The sequence below is a fragment of the Saccostrea cucullata genome, unplaced genomic scaffold (assembly GCF_032062105.1).
Source record: "Saccostrea cucullata isolate Sc308-1 unplaced genomic scaffold, CSIRO_AGI_Scuc_v1 ctg1224, whole genome shotgun sequence".
Classification (NCBI taxonomy): Eukaryota; Metazoa; Mollusca; class Bivalvia; order Ostreida; family Ostreidae; genus Saccostrea; species Saccostrea cuccullata.
The window spans coordinates 69,635-87,438 of record NW_026930231.1 but is presented as its reverse complement, the minus strand read 5'-3'; the positions used below and the strand labels follow the sequence as shown (position 1 = coordinate 87,438).

The 17,804-nt window shown below is 33.0% G+C and overlaps 2 protein-coding genes across 2 annotated transcripts; one reads left to right on the top strand and one right to left on the bottom strand.

Moving 5' to 3' along the window:
• Positions 1–7,000: 7,000 nt before the first annotated feature.
• LOC134283349 (proteasome activator complex subunit 4-like) lies at positions 7,001–7,775 on the bottom strand. Its single transcript, XM_062765809.1, has 2 exons — positions 7,617–7,775; positions 7,001–7,232 (listed from the first exon to the last, which is right to left on the bottom strand). Exons 1-2 carry the CDS (start codon positions 7,761–7,763, stop codon positions 7,098–7,100), a joined length of 282 nt encoding a protein of 93 aa, XP_062621793.1. The 5' UTR covers positions 7,764–7,775; the 3' UTR covers positions 7,001–7,097.
• Positions 7,776–11,276: 3,501 nt separating this feature from the next.
• LOC134283329 (uncharacterized) lies at positions 11,277–13,825 on the top strand. Its single transcript, XM_062765784.1, has 2 exons — positions 11,277–11,320; positions 12,512–13,825. The coding sequence occupies exon 2, from the start codon at positions 12,524–12,526 to the stop codon at positions 13,823–13,825; it is 1,302 nt and encodes a 433-aa protein (XP_062621768.1). The 5' UTR covers positions 11,277–11,320; positions 12,512–12,523.
• Positions 13,826–17,804: the final 3,979 nt, after the last annotated feature.

Below are 17,804 nucleotides of genomic sequence, written 5' to 3'. Positions count from 1 at the left end.
TTGACACATACAGATACAGTCAGAATTAAATTATTAAGAAAATATCTAAGTTATATAATGTATGAGAGAAATGAAATTAAAAATAAAACAATTTATTACCAACTTCTTGAAGTAAATATGAAAGTGAAAGTAGAATTTTACTTTTGACATTAACGCGTTTTAATTGCATGTAATGTTAAAATGTCTGATTTAAAAAGAACTTGTAACAATATAAAGAGAAATGCATGTTGAACGATATGAAACAAAAATCGAACACTTACAAAGATCTAGAAAGGTATTTCTGCTTCATCTTAGCGACTCTAACAAGATTTGCATATGAATGACAAAAATCCTAACTTCCTTCACAGAAGAGTTCTAATCATTTTCACGCACAACAGAGTTATTTCCCTTACTAAGAATTAACTATTATATTTACAACATGTATGAAAAATTATAAAAAAAAATTAAAAGCATATTTGAAACAATATCTAATGTATTTACAATAAATGTGCGACAATATAAAAAAAAGTATTAATTTTGTTAATAGACAAAATCGTGTCATTTAAGTAATTCAAAACACAGTATGTTGAGCTACCCTTACAAAATAATTTAAAAAACTAAATTAGATTCAAAAGATGAAGCAGAACAAAAATTATTAATTCAACATTAAAATTACCTAATCTTTAATAAAACTTGTAAATGAAAAATAATCAATAAAAAAAACCACTTACCTAGAAAGAGGCGAAGAGTTGGAATAAAGTTTATGAAGTGTACAAGCGCAATCATGAAAGTGATGCGCGTCGCCCAACTCTTGCCCGTCGACAAAATCTAGTTCATAAAAAGTTGACCAATGAAAATTTGTAAAATTGCGGAATATTGAGAAAAATGAATAAAAGGCATTAACGCGTAATAATAAAACAAATTATAAGTGTGAAACTACTTTTTCCTAAAAGGGCCTCAACTTGAGTAAATAAGACACTGATATGACACTTGTGTTTTTATAACTAAGTAGTCGGCAAATTCTTGACCACAAAGAAAATGGTCACATCAAAGAAAATTAATGAATAGATTATCCATCTGTTGACATTGAGTTCACACTATTAAATTCCACAGATGTTGTAAAATATTTTAAATAAAACAAGAGATATATAACTTTATAATCTGAATTTTAAATGCAATTTCTTGACTTTGAATAATAAAATAACAATTTAATTTATCAATTATTTTGCATTTTCATTAAACACAAAGCTTTATATGCGACTGAATAAAAATATGTCACAAATCAAAAACACTGAAAAGTTTAGTGTTACAGTACGTCCATCGTTAGGTACTTTTAGTTCGAGCCCAGTGCATCATATGCAATGGTACTTTTTTTTAACCCCGCATTGTAGCACAAACGTGTGATTCATTCTTGTTACAATTTTTGTCCGGCATCATAAAATACATCCTTGATCTCGGTCAATATAAGAAAATCATAGTATTTTCAAAAAAGCTTTTAAATACTCTCGCATAGATCAGAAGGAAACACTTCATTCGAAATCGGATTGTAAAAAAAAAAGCAACTTCCATTCTCGATAACATTCAGCTTAGCATACATGAAGAGATAAAGAGTACAGAAAACCAAGAACACTATGAATATTCTATGCGCATAGTAATGATATGCGCAGCTGTATGCGCAGTAAAATTGTTTGTGTAATTTTTAGTTTCCTCTGCTCGTGCAATTTTCGATTTTTGTTTGTGCACATTAAACCCTTTAATCGTTTAAAAAAATTCGGATTCGTGTATATTTCGTTATGTTTGTGTTAAAATCTTTCAAACTATGTGCAATTTTTACCGATACGTGCATTTTTATTTTACTCGTGTATATTTTTCTTGTAGCTCGTGTATAAAATCGTGATCGTTGTGCAGAAAATAATTTTGAACCAATCGGCGTGTGTGGTCATTCAGTTTCAAAGAGACCACCCTTGCCATGGAAACCTGCAAAAAGCGACGAATTTTGTCCGCGAGTGCTCTCTCTCTGGTCTCCTAAACATTCGCCCTGAAACTTTTTTTTTTATTTTAGTGGTTAGTATCTGTAGTTGAGCGATTCGCATTTAAAATTTTCGATTATTGCCATTGAAACCAGGTAAGAGTGAAAATCTTAAACTTTGATTTCTAAGCTTAGCTAATAGGTATTGTTTTAGTGATACAAAAAATGAAAGTCTTATCCAGTTCGGGGCCACATACGCTATTGCTTGCAGACTTTCTAGTTTTCTATTTACTATTGGCATTGTGCAGTATCCCGTTTAACACATAAAGTTTACAAACGTTTGTAAAGTATTGTCCAAATTATTGCTGATCATATAAGTGTTATGAATCTTATTACAAAAGAAAAAACTGTAGATTAAAAATATTGAACAGGTTGAAAATTTGTTTTTCATGTGATAGATAGTTCATGTTTCAGATTTAGTTTAGAATTTTAAAATACATATAATCCTTATTTAAACCAGGTTAGGATTAAGAAATATGAAATATTTTGATAGAGTAATAAATAAAGATCTATTTTATGAATGTTTATTTGATACAGAGCTAATATATTCATGGAAAGTCACATGTTGTGACTGTATGGTTGTTCACGATTTAAAAATTGATTAATGAAAAAATATGTGTGAACTGTTGCTTTCTAATCATTTTCAAAACTGTTAGATTAAAGAGATGCTAGGCAGTTTACTGCCTAAGTGAAGGGGAAAATGGCAATACCTGTTTACGTGCATGAAATAGAGCCAGTCTGATTAAAATCAGATCTTTTTTACTCTCCAAAATTCGAATAGTCGCTGCACAACGCTCTGACATTCTGATAGTCGATGTACAAAGCTTTTTACAGCGACTATCCAAGTGATCGTTATTGTTTAACACCGGATCGGCAATATTTCAGCCATATTTCGGCGGTGCGACTATCACAATTCTGAGCATAACAAAGATCTGATTTTAATCAGATTATAAAAAGTGCATAAGATTTTTAGATAAAAAAAGTGGAAAACTAGCAGACTTAAAAGACAAAAAGATTCATTTGAGTATTGTCATATTCATAATTTTAAGAAATTGTATTGTCATTTGCATTCAATATTTGCAACTAAGATTCTAAATAAAATCTGAAGAGATAAAATACCCATCGAACATATCTGTGATTGTTTGTCTGTCACAAATGTGCCGTACATGTATAATTTTTTAGTTCAAGAGACCAAGATGTTCTAATGAATGTAGCACAAATGAGTTTGTATGAAGGTTTTCTTCATGAATCACCATTCATCCGATCCATTGTATGAATTTATGTTACTGTATACAGGGAAATTTTCGCCCCCGTCTTATTTTCGCCCCTTTCACCCTCTTCCTGATTGGGCGAATTTAAAACGGTGCGAATTCAAATTACACAGCATAATTTCTTAAACAAAACTATAATTGGGCGAATTAAAAACGGGCCAAAATTGTTCGCAAGTGCAAAAGGGCGAAATTAACATGGGGTGAAAATAACCCTGTATACAGTATTTCTTGTCATTAAACTGAAGATAAACAATTTTGCAAGTCCAAATTTGATTGATGGTCGTAAATAAAAAACAAAGAATGTTTGCATTTAATTTTTTTTAATCTGTATCAAATTGGAAATCCCATTCCCCAGAAAAATTCATTTTCCAATGCAAGTAACTTCTTCAAGTTGGAACTCCCAACTTTTCTCCAAAGAAATGGCCTGAACATAATAAAAAAAAACCTTTTACTAGTTTCTCTGAATATCTTCTTTTGTCCAGTACCTTTAAATCACAAACATTTAACGTGTGGAATTGGTATAGTATTTTCTTCCAGATAATTTTTTTTAATTGGCCCACGACTTACCGTTGGTGCACAATTTTGAACAGGTGCTCCTAATAATGCCATGCACATCTAGTATAAAATTGTGGCTTTCTGTAGTCCAGTTTTTGCCTGTTCATTTATTTATTTCATATTATTCTAAATGGAATTAAGTCCCGTTTTCTGAATTTATGCTATATAACATTCCACAGTCTATTTCAGACTGATCTCTGTAGCAATCCTCCTTTCCATCTTTCATTTATTAAGTGGAACACCAACTCGTAGTTCTATTGGAAGTCCTTGTATAATCTAAGAATCTCCAAAAGATGTTTCATTATACTTCATATGAATTACTATGTGCATGTGAAGTTACTCCAAAAAAAATGTTTGAAGAGTTATCAACCATCGAATATAAATGTGTTCATAACAATATGATATTGATTAATGTACATGTATTTATAACTATATGCTGGACTTCCCTAAAAATAATTTTATGAAAATTTTGAGATAAGAGTTGAACAGACACTTTCTCAAAATTTTCATAAAATTATTTTTTATATTTTCATATTTCAATTTAATTTTACATTGTAAAGTCATGTATAGGATGAAGATGTCGGTAAGGATATTTCAAAATGTGATTGAATATTATTGAATACTGTAAAGTCATATACGAGGGACGTTCAATAAATAATGTCATCGGTGCTCGGAAAGAAACTAATTCTTTGAATGAAAACACATGTCCGCAACATTTTTATTCAATTTCGAATTGTTTTCAGAACGCTTTTTTGAGTTTGACCCTTCGTATACTGGAATATGGCAGACCCTTTGATTTCATGTGCTTATTTTTTTTTCTTTTTGAAAGGTATTTTGTCAAGTTTGGGAAATGAAACAAGTCAAACGTTGAATGTGCTGGCCAATAATGTTGGTGTGACAAAACATTAACCTTCTTTTTATTCAGAGAACGCCTTCACTCTTCATAGCCTGTGGAGTTGGACGCTGTACTGAAGAAATTTAATGTAGTGAATCCTTATTCTGGCTCCTTCCTCTCATAAACCTTTCACTTTTTTTGCAAACATTTTCCTTTCTAGATTCTTCCAGAGAGTGAAATTACTTCCACAATAAGAATTTGAACAACAAGACCACTAATATCTAAGAAAATAGCATATAAAACTGTTTTAGTGCTCTTCCAGTTCTTTGCTCTGTTCTGCCCTTTGCTGTTTTCTCAAGTGTATCTCATTGTAAATATGCTTTGAGGGTTTAAAGCAAAATGGATTCAAGTTTCATTATCTGTTTGAATATCAGACAAACGTGGATAATAACATTTTTTTTTTATCTTTTAAAATATTTTTTTTAGATATTTCTACACGCTGTCGTTTTTACTCATTTTTCAAAATATTGGGTGACCTTTGAGTATTAAACTATTTTACTATCAAATGTTTCTTTAAAACAGTATGAAATACCCCCAAAATGATGTCTATCAAATTTGCTATGTGTCTTAAAAGTCAGTTAAACATACTCAGTGATAATTTGTGGAAATTTTGCACATATACATTGGTTATTGTATGTTCATGTAGCCAAGGACGGTGCCCATTTTTGATGCCCATTATATCATTTTTGTTAATTGAAATCCACCTGCTCATGTGTGTATAAAACAGGCATTAGTTGCTGTAAATTTCACATATTTCAGTTAATAAATCTTTGGGATTCTTAACAAGTCTAACAGCAGCTTTAATGATGCGTTGAATTTCACTCTAGTTTACCGATTCCTGACTATTCATTTTAAATGCAGTGTCTCGAGTAGCCCTTATTTTCCAGCTTCTCACAATGGAATTATGTGATGAAAAGCGCTCACATAAACTGTTATCAACTCATTAAAGATTCAAGAATTAGAGAAAGTCAAACTCAATGGCATATGATTTCTATGATGTTTGTCATCGAGCTTATGACATTATTCATTGAATGTCCCTCTCGTGGTTTGATAAAAATATGTTGGTTCTGTTCATGGGGACTTGATTTCGTGTTTGAAGAATTGTTCAGTAGTAATATGTGTGAAAAGTTGCATTTCCTGGTGGATATAAATTCGGGGGTCTCTTCATAACTCGAAAACCACAGTGGTATTCACTTTGCAGTTACAACAATGATTTTCATGAAAGCATAATTTTTATTTAAATGCATCTTTTTTCATAAATGAAAACATGACAAGGATTCTCATCAAAATGATAAAATATTTTGTTAATGACATAATTGTAAACTAATTGTATCACATCGGGAATAATTTAAATCAAAACTCATGGATTATGATAACACTGTCCTCTTTAATACAGGTTCATGAAATGTGAATTTAAAAAAAAAAACTTTTCATACAGGTTTATGTACTTTTATCTATTTCATAATATTTAAAATGTATCTACCTTTCAATCAGAACATTGTGTTTCTCAACCCACATATGGTCACACTATATTTATGTTTAACAGTTAAATAAAAATCTCAATAAATGTACATGCTAATACATTAAAATGTATAGTTACATGGATACTAATAAATTAAGTGTAATGATATGCAAACCTAAATTTATTTTTACCCCCAAGCACGAAAAACACTCATGTCTGTATTAGAATTTACACCTTGAAGTCTAGGGAAATGGATTTTTTTACTTGAACATCTGTCATTGATACATTTAATGGGTGATGCCTTTTGTCAAATGAATAATGTCTTTGGCACTACATCCTTAACTGTCCATATAAAATATTTTTTGAAAAGTTTTAGTTTTAAAACACATTACTATTTCTGAAAATAAATACATGTAACTGTACCTACACATCTCAAGTGCCTCAGATACCTGTAATATCAATCAATCAGTCAAAAATTGCCTTCATAATATGAGGTATCGAAAAACACAGATTCAAAAAAGTTCACAAAAAATCTGTTAGCAATCTCCAAAACAGATAGCTAGGTTATTTCCCTTTAACCAACTAAGACTTGCACAAAGCTTAATCCATATACAGACTTCGAATGTTCACTTGATCACTTTAACAAAATGCAAAGAAATATTGTATTCATGATACACATTAAATACAATTCATGAAAAAAAACTAAAACATAACTGAAATGTTCAAACTATATAGGGGGAGGATTAATAGATCAATTATTATGACTAACAAACTTTGAAATGGGATGGGCATTGCTGATTCCACTGCTATTGGGGGATATAACTGTGGTCTGTTCTACCATGACTGAGCTGTTCCTAGTTCGGTCCTATCACCGTGGTTTGTAATATTTCTAGGAGTGATCCGTTGTCAAGCGTAGTAAGTAGGGGGCACTAGAATATCAGTTAATATGACCAGTTGATCGTCTGTAAACATTTGTTTGTGATCATGCCAATTGTCGTGGTGTGTTCTACGAATGTTTGATAGAATTTTCTTCACTGTCATCTGCAAAATATGAAACGAACAGAGTTTATCGATATTATACTTTCATATATGTTCAATACTGAAATCTGATTGGTTTAGATACATTTTACAATCTGTAATGTTAACCTCAGCTGTAGCAACACACTTGACAACAGGTAACACACTGAATAGTGTTCTACTGACTAAGTTTTCGTTTTGATTTGAATTTGTTGACACGAGTCTAAGGATGTATTGGTTGAGTGTAACTTTTAATCCGAATTTGTTGCATAATAACCTGAATTGATTGAGTGTAAGGTTTGACCTGATTTAGTTGACAGATAAGTTTTTACTGACCTGTATTGGTTGATACGACTGTAAGGATCTACTGACCTGTATTGATTGACACCAAAATAAAGAGCTACTGACCTGTATTGGTTGAGGGTCGTTTACATGGTTACTAAGGTCCATTAGGATCTGAGACATAAACTCGGGTACATTGTAAGGATAGGCTTCCACTAGAGCACTGAGACCCAGGACACCAGCGTGACGCTTTATTAGGGCCTGCAGAGGCATCGAGTCCGCCAACTTACGCTTCTTCACTTTGTTCTTACTTCGGACTTCAAAGTGTTCCTGTTTAAAAGTAATAAAGTTTAAAGCTAGATGCACATATACTTCCAAATCCAACTGTGGGACATAGAGACCAGTCCGTCGCATGAGACCGTATAAACAGAGTTCCTGTGTCACAATAGGTGCTGGCAAAATAAAAAGATCTCTCAATGCTTAATGTCCCTGGGTGCCAAATATGGGTACATCCCACTAATTATTTTTAGAATCGGTAGGAGAAGAAAGTAGTGCAGAAAAAATTACAAGTTCCTTAATTTGCAGACCTGCATAAAAAAAATTGGGCAGATGTACTGAACTGAGCCTCACACTTGTTGATATGGAGTATCTTTTCTACCAAAAAATTTGGGAAATGTAATTTATCAAGAAGATCAGCCGAATTATTTTGTGTATTATAACGCCAGTCATAACTCTGAAGTTAGTGGACTGTACCCATATAGGACAAAATTTGCAGGACTGCAAATTTAAACCTACATACTTGACACCTAGGGCTTTTGAGCAGAGAGGGATCTTTTTCGTGCCACCACCGACCGTGACATGGAACTTTAGTTTTTTAATATTGACCTAGAACTTCATATTTGAAATTCTGAGATATAAAATAACAAGATAAATATGAATTGTAAGTAGTATTCAGAAATAACCAGCATATCTTTGTCCATGTCTAGAAATCCACAATGTACCAATCCATTCAATGTTATAGCTGCCATCTCTCTCACCTTTGGTACAAATACAATTAATAAGTAATCTATATCATCTAGTATTGCAAAACAGAACAAGATGTGTTTGTGAAACACAATGTACCAGGTGGAAAAAGAGTTTGATAAAACTATTTTTAGTATACAGGTCAGAGTAAAGGTCACCAGATCATAAACCTTGGTCTCATTTGAAAGAGGTTAATTAATAAAGTATACACACTAAATATGAAGTCTCTATCTCAATATATTGGTTCAAAAGTTATGCTGATAGTTCAAAAAAGCTGTTTTTATGATAAAGATACACAGTCAAGGTCATTGACCTTGGTATCATTTGAAAGAGCTTAAAAGTGAAATATGCATACCAAACAAGAAGTCTCTCATGCTAAAGTTAAAGTTGACAGACAAACGGACGGGATAAAAACAATATGCTCCCCAAATCTATCGATCCGGACGCATCCCAAAATATGAAGTCTCTATCTCTCATGGTTCAAAAGTTATAGACAAGGTTAAGGAGGCTGGTGGGTCAACAAATTAATCCCAAATTAACCACCAGATTTAACTTATTGTTTTAGATACGGTATCTTGAGCTGTCAACTACCATATGGCAAAGTAAAATTTCGTACATTTTAGTTTTAAAATTTGATCATTTATGTATATCTTTATATGGAGCTCTCCTTTTAAAGGAGATTGAAATAGTCTAAAAATGGCTGCCACCCTCCAGCCTCTGTAAAGTTGCTAGACAAACAGACAGACAGACAGACTGGACAAAAACAATATGCGCCCCCAATCTATCAAAAAAGTTAATAAAATAGTTGAGGCTGGAAATTTGGCTTACAAATGTTTATGCTTATAAAATAAAATAACCTGATTAATCGGAATAAAAAAATGTAATAAAGCGCTTGGATTATGCCAGCAGTCAACTGATTTTTCAATTATAATCAATGATTGGAACAACACTATATGCTACAGTCATAAAAAGAAAAATAATCATCGGTTTATAGTTTCTTTTGTCGCAAGGTTTATTGCAATCAAGCTAAAACTGTAGGAAGGGTTTACTGTAGTTTTTTTTCCAAGAATTTTACTGAAAATTCAATTTTAAGAACCATAGCAACATCATTATTTCTCTGACAGTGAATGTTTATTGTACTAAGTATGTGATAACGTATTATCAAGTCAGACCAAAACTGTAAGAGGAATAGCATGCTGAGAAAATTTTACATAAATTTCATTTTTTCATAAACCTTGGCAACAACATTAACCAAAATCAAAAACCAAAACAACAGAATTATTTTTATCTTAGTCTTCTCTACTTGTGTGTTAAATTATATTAAAATCAAGTCAAAACTAGACGTTTGCACACAGACAGTTAGACAGACAAATGGAGGAATGACAGACGCATTACTATCTCATAAACTCTTAAGGACACTGACAAGTAGAGCTAAAAAATAACAGGAACTACATAAAATAAATATAACTGCATTTGAAATAGAAGTAGTTAAGGGAATTTAAATCCCACTTTAAACCAGGAAGTATAAACACCTGACACAGGTCGAGACCACTACCTTATATGGAAGGCACCTTTCAACACGTGACGATAACTTCGTCACACCCGTTCGCCAATCAAGTGAATGAGTCCGAAAGCATGACACTCGACTGCGTGTTTACGATTCAATGGCGACACGTGGTTTTCGTCCATTTCTGCATAACATTAACTTCGTCACCGGAAAAACCGTAGAGCTTCTTTGTCACTTTTTAAGTCCGAAATTGAAAGATTACATTCTCAAGACATTGCTCCATGCTCTCATTTAATATTGGAGTTGTTTTATATAATTAATAGTTACATCGAAAGTTCGAATAATGTGCAAACGCTTTGATGTTTGCATTTACAGTACATTAAAAAACTTTTTGATAATATTTAGGGATTAAATAATAATAGCGCACCTTGTACTGCTGTCTAAAACTATGTACACGTATATCACGTGAAAAAAAACTCAATGCTTTATCGACACGATAGCATCTACATGTACGTCTCTTCAAACAATGGTTTAGGCCGATGAATTATTAAGTTGATATATAAGGCTTCTTAAAGCAAATTTTGTAAATGTGAGCATAGAAATGAAAGATTATACATCATTTTAAATATTTCTTCCACAAATCTCAAAGAAGAATTGAAAATAAGTTTGCAAGGGATAATTCAAGTTGGCCCTCATTTTCAACACAGCTGAGTACTTGTAGTAGCCCACAATGCATTGCGACTCATTCATGAGTGGGTAAAGTAAACAGATAGCTAATTTACATGCAAATTTATTCTGACGTCAGAAAATCTAGTGGTCTCGACCTGTGACAGGTAGATAAATATGATTTCTTTCGTTTTAGGAACGAATTAGACAGAAATCAATTTCTACTTGGTGTGATAATGAATTACTTTTTCGGAATTACAAGGTTTTCATTCGAATACCTGGTGAATATCACGTGGTTCTTTAGAACCGGTCTCGTTAGCAAAGCTATATAAGAGGTGAATAGTGGTTTAAATACCAGTTTAGGACGACACGTAGAGCCAATATAGTTTAAATTTTATCATGATTTATTCAATCCAACATAAACATGTATATATACAAATATGTTGTACAAATAAAGCTGCTGCGTGTCGTTGCTATGTCCAAATGGTGTGTTTGTTGTTTATTGTACTTTCATTTGAAAGTAATGAATGGATTTAGAGTAGAACACAGGTGTGTCACATGATCAGAATACCAAAACATAGACCCTGCACTTGGAGATCGATCAACAGGACAGCCGCCATTTTACTGAAGTCAGGTAAGAAGGTTTAAAGTTTTTTCTGAGCATATGAAAACAATTCTGAAAGTCACTGAAGATTCAGTACTGCACAGCAAACAAAATTTCCTTCCTACAAAGATTCAAAGAACCTTGTTTTAGAAACATGTAACTTGTTTATCTACATGAATTTATCTGCCTAATGGTCGCAGACAAAATTGTAAGAGCCATAGCTGCCTTACCGACGACTCGGCCTACTCAAGTATTTAAAAGGAAATCACCTGTTTCTAGTTATAAATACTGTACCTTTTCAATTCAAAATCAAACTAATTGTATGTAATCATTTGTGAACTAGTGTTATATTTTCATAGTTGCAAGTTTTTTGCATGACAGTAATTTTACTTGTCCAATACTCTTATTTTAAACATGATTGTTTGAAAAATTTAAAAATAAAACAGGATAGCAGATATGACTTTGGGTCATTAAAATAGTTTAAGACTGTTTTTCCCAAAGATACTTTCAATGTTTAATGTTGTATTATATATCTCTTTTAAAAATTATTTATACATGTATTATAAAATAATAAAGAAAACATAGGAAAATGCACACAGAGAAAAAAAAATAAAATCATAGTTAAGTAAGACGCACTGTTAGACTCGAACTCATGATCATTTTGTCACCAATCCAGCAATCATACGACTACACCGCGAAGTCTTGGTAATCAAATGGATAAAATTAAGACAGATTGTTGAATTTTGAAATAATTTTAGAATAAAAATTAATTACATATTTTCAACATTTTCAATATGAAGACCAGCTTTAACCAAAATTATCTAAACGTAATGAAGTGCAGTATTATCCAAATCAAATTATTCAGAAGTTGTTTTTCTGGTTAAGGGTGGTCTTTTCCTACAGTTTGTCATTGTTTAAGGGGTACCTCAGCATTTACTTTATTCTCCATATAAACTGAACACTTTTTATAACTATCATATGAGGGAACTATTAATAATTAAGTATTGTTTTTGTGTGAGTTGCTTTAAGACGTGAATAAACTAACATTGTATTACAAAATTTTGGTTAAACAAAGTATTTAAAAAATCACTACAAGAGTAGGCGAAAGTGACTATCAAATGCGCTATAGCTCTTTTGGAGTCAGAAAATATGGCACTGCATGTTGATCTCAAATGTATAGCATCTAATTCTTAATACATTAATTATTTTTTTATGCTTCAGGCACAAAATCTAATGATGGACCCTCGAACCAGTGCCCAGGATGTGATGCGATGTGACCTATGTGAGACCGCTGTGGTACAGATGCACTGTGATACTTGTCTTGTCAACCTGTGTAAGGCTTGTGTGGGAGAACACATTTTAACAGATGAATCCAAGGATCACAAAGTTGTCAAATTTCAGGCTAGGAAATCCACTCCAATCTACCCTGGTTGTACATTTCATTACAAAGAGCAATGTGAAATGTTCTGTAAACAATGTGACATTCCTGTCTGTCTTAGCTGTCTTGCATCTGAACAACATTTAGGTCATGAATTATCTAAAGTCTTGCAAGTTGTGGGGGAAAAGAAAGACATGATTACAAAAGAGCGGAATGAATTAAATGATACAATTTATCCCACCTACCAAGATATTGCCTCTGATGTACAAAACAGAATAAGTCAGTTAGAAAAGGAATACGGAGATCTCACAACAGCCATAACAAAACATGGAGAGGACGGGCATAGAGAAATTGACAAACTTGTCAAGAAATTTAAAGCTGAAGTTGATAAGATGAAAAACACACAGTTACAAACTCTACATAAACATCTGGATGAAATAAACAAGAACGTTTCTGACATCAAGAATGAAATCAATTCAATGGAAACTGCAACAGACACTAATGACTTGTCAAAACTATTAAATGTGACATCCAAATTGCACACATACAGAAATCTTCCAGACAAAGTCATTCCATTTTTACCAAAATTCATTCGGGGAAAAATAAAAAGTGAAGAACTTAGTAAACTGTTTGGAGCTTTATCATCAAGTTCTTTAACATCAGATAAACATGGCTACAGCATCAAGACAACACAGAAATCACCAGAAGCTGGATCCTCTTCTCCAGTCAAACAGCTGCTTGATGAACCAGAGACTGTCAACACCATAGACACTAGGCATAGAAACCTTTGGAATGTAGTCTGTCTGATCGATGAAGAAATCTGGACAAGTGGAACTGACAACACCATGAATCTTTTCAGCATCAGTCAGGGATCACTACTCAAGTCAATCAAAACCAAGTCAGGGAACGAACCATCCTACATAGCAGTGACAAAAAGTGGAGATCTAGTTTATACTGATTACTTGTACAGAACTGTAAACATTGTGAAGAATGAGAAGATAGAGAAGGTGATCAGACTATTACAGAACTGGAAACCTAAGGGTGTTTGTAGTACCTCCTCTGGTGACCTCCTGGTTATTATGAGCAATGACGATAACAATCAAACAAAAGTTGTCCGTTACTTTGGTTCCACAGAGAGAACAAACCATTCAGTTTGATGATAAAGGTTATCCTTTCTATTCATCTTGTCTTTCTTATAGACACATTACTGAGAACAGGAACCAGGATATCTGTGTGTCTGATGATGGAGCTAAAGCAGTAGTAGTGGTCAATCAGGCCGGGAAACTGAGATTCAAGTACACTGGACATACTCCTGCTCAACAGATACAACCATTCAGTCCACGAGGAATCAGCACAGACAGTCAGGGTCACATCCTTACAGCTGATTATGACAATCACTGTGTCCACATTATAGACCAGCATGGACAGTTCCTCCGTTACATACACTGTGGACTGAATCATCCCAGGGGACTGTGTACAGATACATTTGACAATCTGTTTGTCGCTCAATTGTTTAACAAACAAGTGAGGAAAATCAAATATCTGAAGTAAATCTTGGACCATTAAAACAGTTAAACATGATATAATCCATTATTATAATCCATGTTTTATTTTTCAGATCAATCAGTCGGTACATTTACATTTTCTTTGTTGAAGATACTCAAAACATGCATTTTCATCAGATTTCAAAACCATTGCAATTTTCACAAAGCCCATTTTTCTAAACCCGGACTTCCGAAGAAACTTTTCATAGGAAATACAAGTACTAAGTCTCATCTTTATATTGATGTTTGAAATGGGATATTGTGACTTGGTCAGTTAATTGGTATACGGACAGGGCCATCATATGGATAAGTTAATCAAGCTCTCTGTTGTTAGCTCACCTGAGCCAAAGGCTCAAGAGAGCTTTTCTGATAAAATTCTGTCTGTCGTCCGTCTAGATCTCCGTCTGTCCGTCCTATGTAAACTTTTCACATTTTCGACTTCTTCTCAAGAACCACAGGGCCAATTTTAACCAAACTTTGGTACAAAGCATCTTTGGATAAAGGGGAGTTTAAATTGTTACAAGAGGCCCAGGGGCCACACATCGCTCATCTGAGAAACTGACTAGGTAAAGCAAAAATTAGTTCAGTTTTGAAAAATTTAAATATATTATAAATATGGGTTCTTGTGAGGGAGGGGGGGGGGTATTTAAACAAACTTAAATCTACATTTCCTCAGAAAATGCTTTTGTGACACATAAGGGTTTTGTTGTTTATAAGATTTTTTTTCATTGGTATAGCCTTTGTATTCATTTGTCCACTTTATGGCTACTCTATTCTCCTGAATTTCAAATCTATATTACCTTTTTAATGCTTTTAATTTATGATCAATATCATGATGGCTTTGGGAAGAATTTTAACAATTTTTACCATGAATTCCTAATTACAACCTTGCAATTGATCACCAGTAGTGGACACACCCTTGCCCAAGGGGTCATGATTTGCACAAAATTAAATATTCCCTTTCAAAAGATGCTTCTGCATGAGTTTCATCTTTCCTGGCCCAGTGAATCTTGAGAAGAATTTTAATTTTTTTCCCCTATTTATTCTTATGTTGAAATTTGATACCCAATTGTGGCCCCACCCTACCCTTGGGGGTCATGATTTGAACAAACTTGAATCTTTGCTACCTGAGGAAAGCATGAGTTTCATCTTTCCTGGCCGAGTAGTTCTGGAGAAGAAGATTTTTAAAGATATTTCCCATGTATTCCTATATTGAACTTTGATACCCCATTGTGGCCACACCCTAGCCCCGCGGGTCATGATTTTAACAAACTTGAATCTACACTACCTGAAGATGCTTCCACATGAGTTTCAACTTTCCTGGGCCAGTGTTTCTTTAAAAGAAGATTTTTAGAAGATGATATTAATTTTTCACTAATTCATAATTCTCTCCCTTGAAAGAGGGGATGGCTCTTCATTTGAACAAACTTGAATCCCCTTTACCAAAGGATACTTTATGGCAAGTTTGATTGAAATTGGCCCATTGGTTCTTGAGAAGAAGATAAAAATGTTGAAAGTTAACGACAACGCAACGACAACAAAGACCGACAACTGCCAATCTAGATAAGAAAGCTTAATTGAGCCTTCGGCTCAGGTGAGCTAAAAATCAAGGGCTCAGGTGAGCTAAAAATCAAGGGCCAAGTCCCTTCACAAGGGAAGATAATCAAGAAATGAAAAAAATTTGGCGGGGTTATCAAAAATTGTCTTCTAAAGAACTTCTGGTCCAGAAAAGCTGAAACTTATGTGGAAGCATCCTGGGGTAGTGCAGATTCTAACCTGTTCAAATCATGACCCCTTAGAGTAGGGTGGGGCCTCAATAAGGAATCTAAGTTTCACATATGAATATATAGGAAGCTTTAAAAAAAATCTTCTTAAGAATTAACCACTGGGCCAGAATAGCTGAGACTTATGTGGATACATCCTGGGGTACAGTATAGTGTAGATTCTAAATGGTTCAAATTATGACCCATGAGGTAGGGTTGTACATGTGTATCACAATACGCATTTTAAGAGGGAATTTTGTAAACAACAGCATGGTCAAAGCTACTCAGGTGAGCGATTTGGCCCATGGGCCTCTTATTCATTATGTATTGCATATTGCATTGCACTGGTTGTTTTTGTAAATAACCTACCTCTACTTGGTCATCCTAGATGAGATGTTTCTCATGTTTCCGTAAATCTAACATATATTAATTTCAGAGTTGGTTTGTTTCATATAAAATTATGGGGTTTTTTTTTCTGGAAAAATAACTTCATTTTGCATTAGTATCATAATAACTGCTGAAATAGACATTAGATAATCTGAAGAGATAAAATAAGCATCCAACATATCTGTGATGGTTTGTCTGTCACAAATGTTCCTTACATGTATAATTTTTTTGAGTACAAGAGACCAAGATGTTCTAATGAATGTAGCACAAATGAGTTTGTATGATGGTCTTTTTAATGAATCGCCATTCATTCAATGTATAAAATTGTGTTATTTCTTGTCATTAAACTGAATATAAACAATTTTGCAAGTTCAAATTTGATTGATGGTCGTATATAGAAATAAAGAATATTAGCATTTTATTTTGTTTCATCTGAACCAAATTAGAAATCTCATCCCACAGGTAAATTCATTTTCCAAGTAACTTACACAGGCGCTTGATGTTTTTAACCTTTCTGTTCAAAAATAAAAATTTACCTATATATTGATAACATAGTATTGGTAAATTTTTTTATGAAGAGAAAGGTTAAAAACATCAAGCCCTGTGGTAACTTCGAGTTAGAACTCCCAAATTTTTCATTTAACGGCCTTGGGTCCTGACAATCATCTGAACATTATAAAGTACACCAGTCCTGTATCCATAACTTTTTAAGGTGTTCCTGTATATAGTTCTTACCAAAACATCCGGAGATGATATAGTATTTTCTTCCAGATATTTTTTTTTGCATGATTGAGCCAGGACTAACTGATACTGCACGGTTATGGACAGGTGCCCCTAATAATGCCATAATACATAAAATCGTGGCTTTGATGCTGTTTCCAAAATTGTAGGCATGAGCTTTTTGAGGTTCATGTTTTGCCTGTTTATATATTTATTTGATACTTTTATAATAAATTGATATTAGTCTAGTCCTGTATTCTGATTTTTTTTTGGTTGCTTTTTTATATTCCACATACTACTTCAATCTAATCTCTGTAAGTCCTACTTTCTATCTTACATTTATTAAGTGGAACACTAACACATAATTTTATTGGAAGTCCTTGTACAATCTTCATAAGATCCTACATGATGCTTCATATGAATTGCTATGAGCATGATACTCAACAAATTATATTTTTGAAGAATTGTCAACCATGCCTAGATGAAACATAAAAATGATATTAAGATTTATGCAAGTGAATGCTGGACTTCCTAACATTTTTTTAAAAAAAATTCAGAAAGTGTCTGTTCAACTCTTTCATATTTAAATTTTACATTGTACACTCATGTATAGGATGAAGATGTCAGTAAGGATATTTCAAAATATGATCATATATATTTGATTCGAATTGTTTTTGCAGAACATTACAACAACACTTTTCATGAAAGCATAATTTTTATTT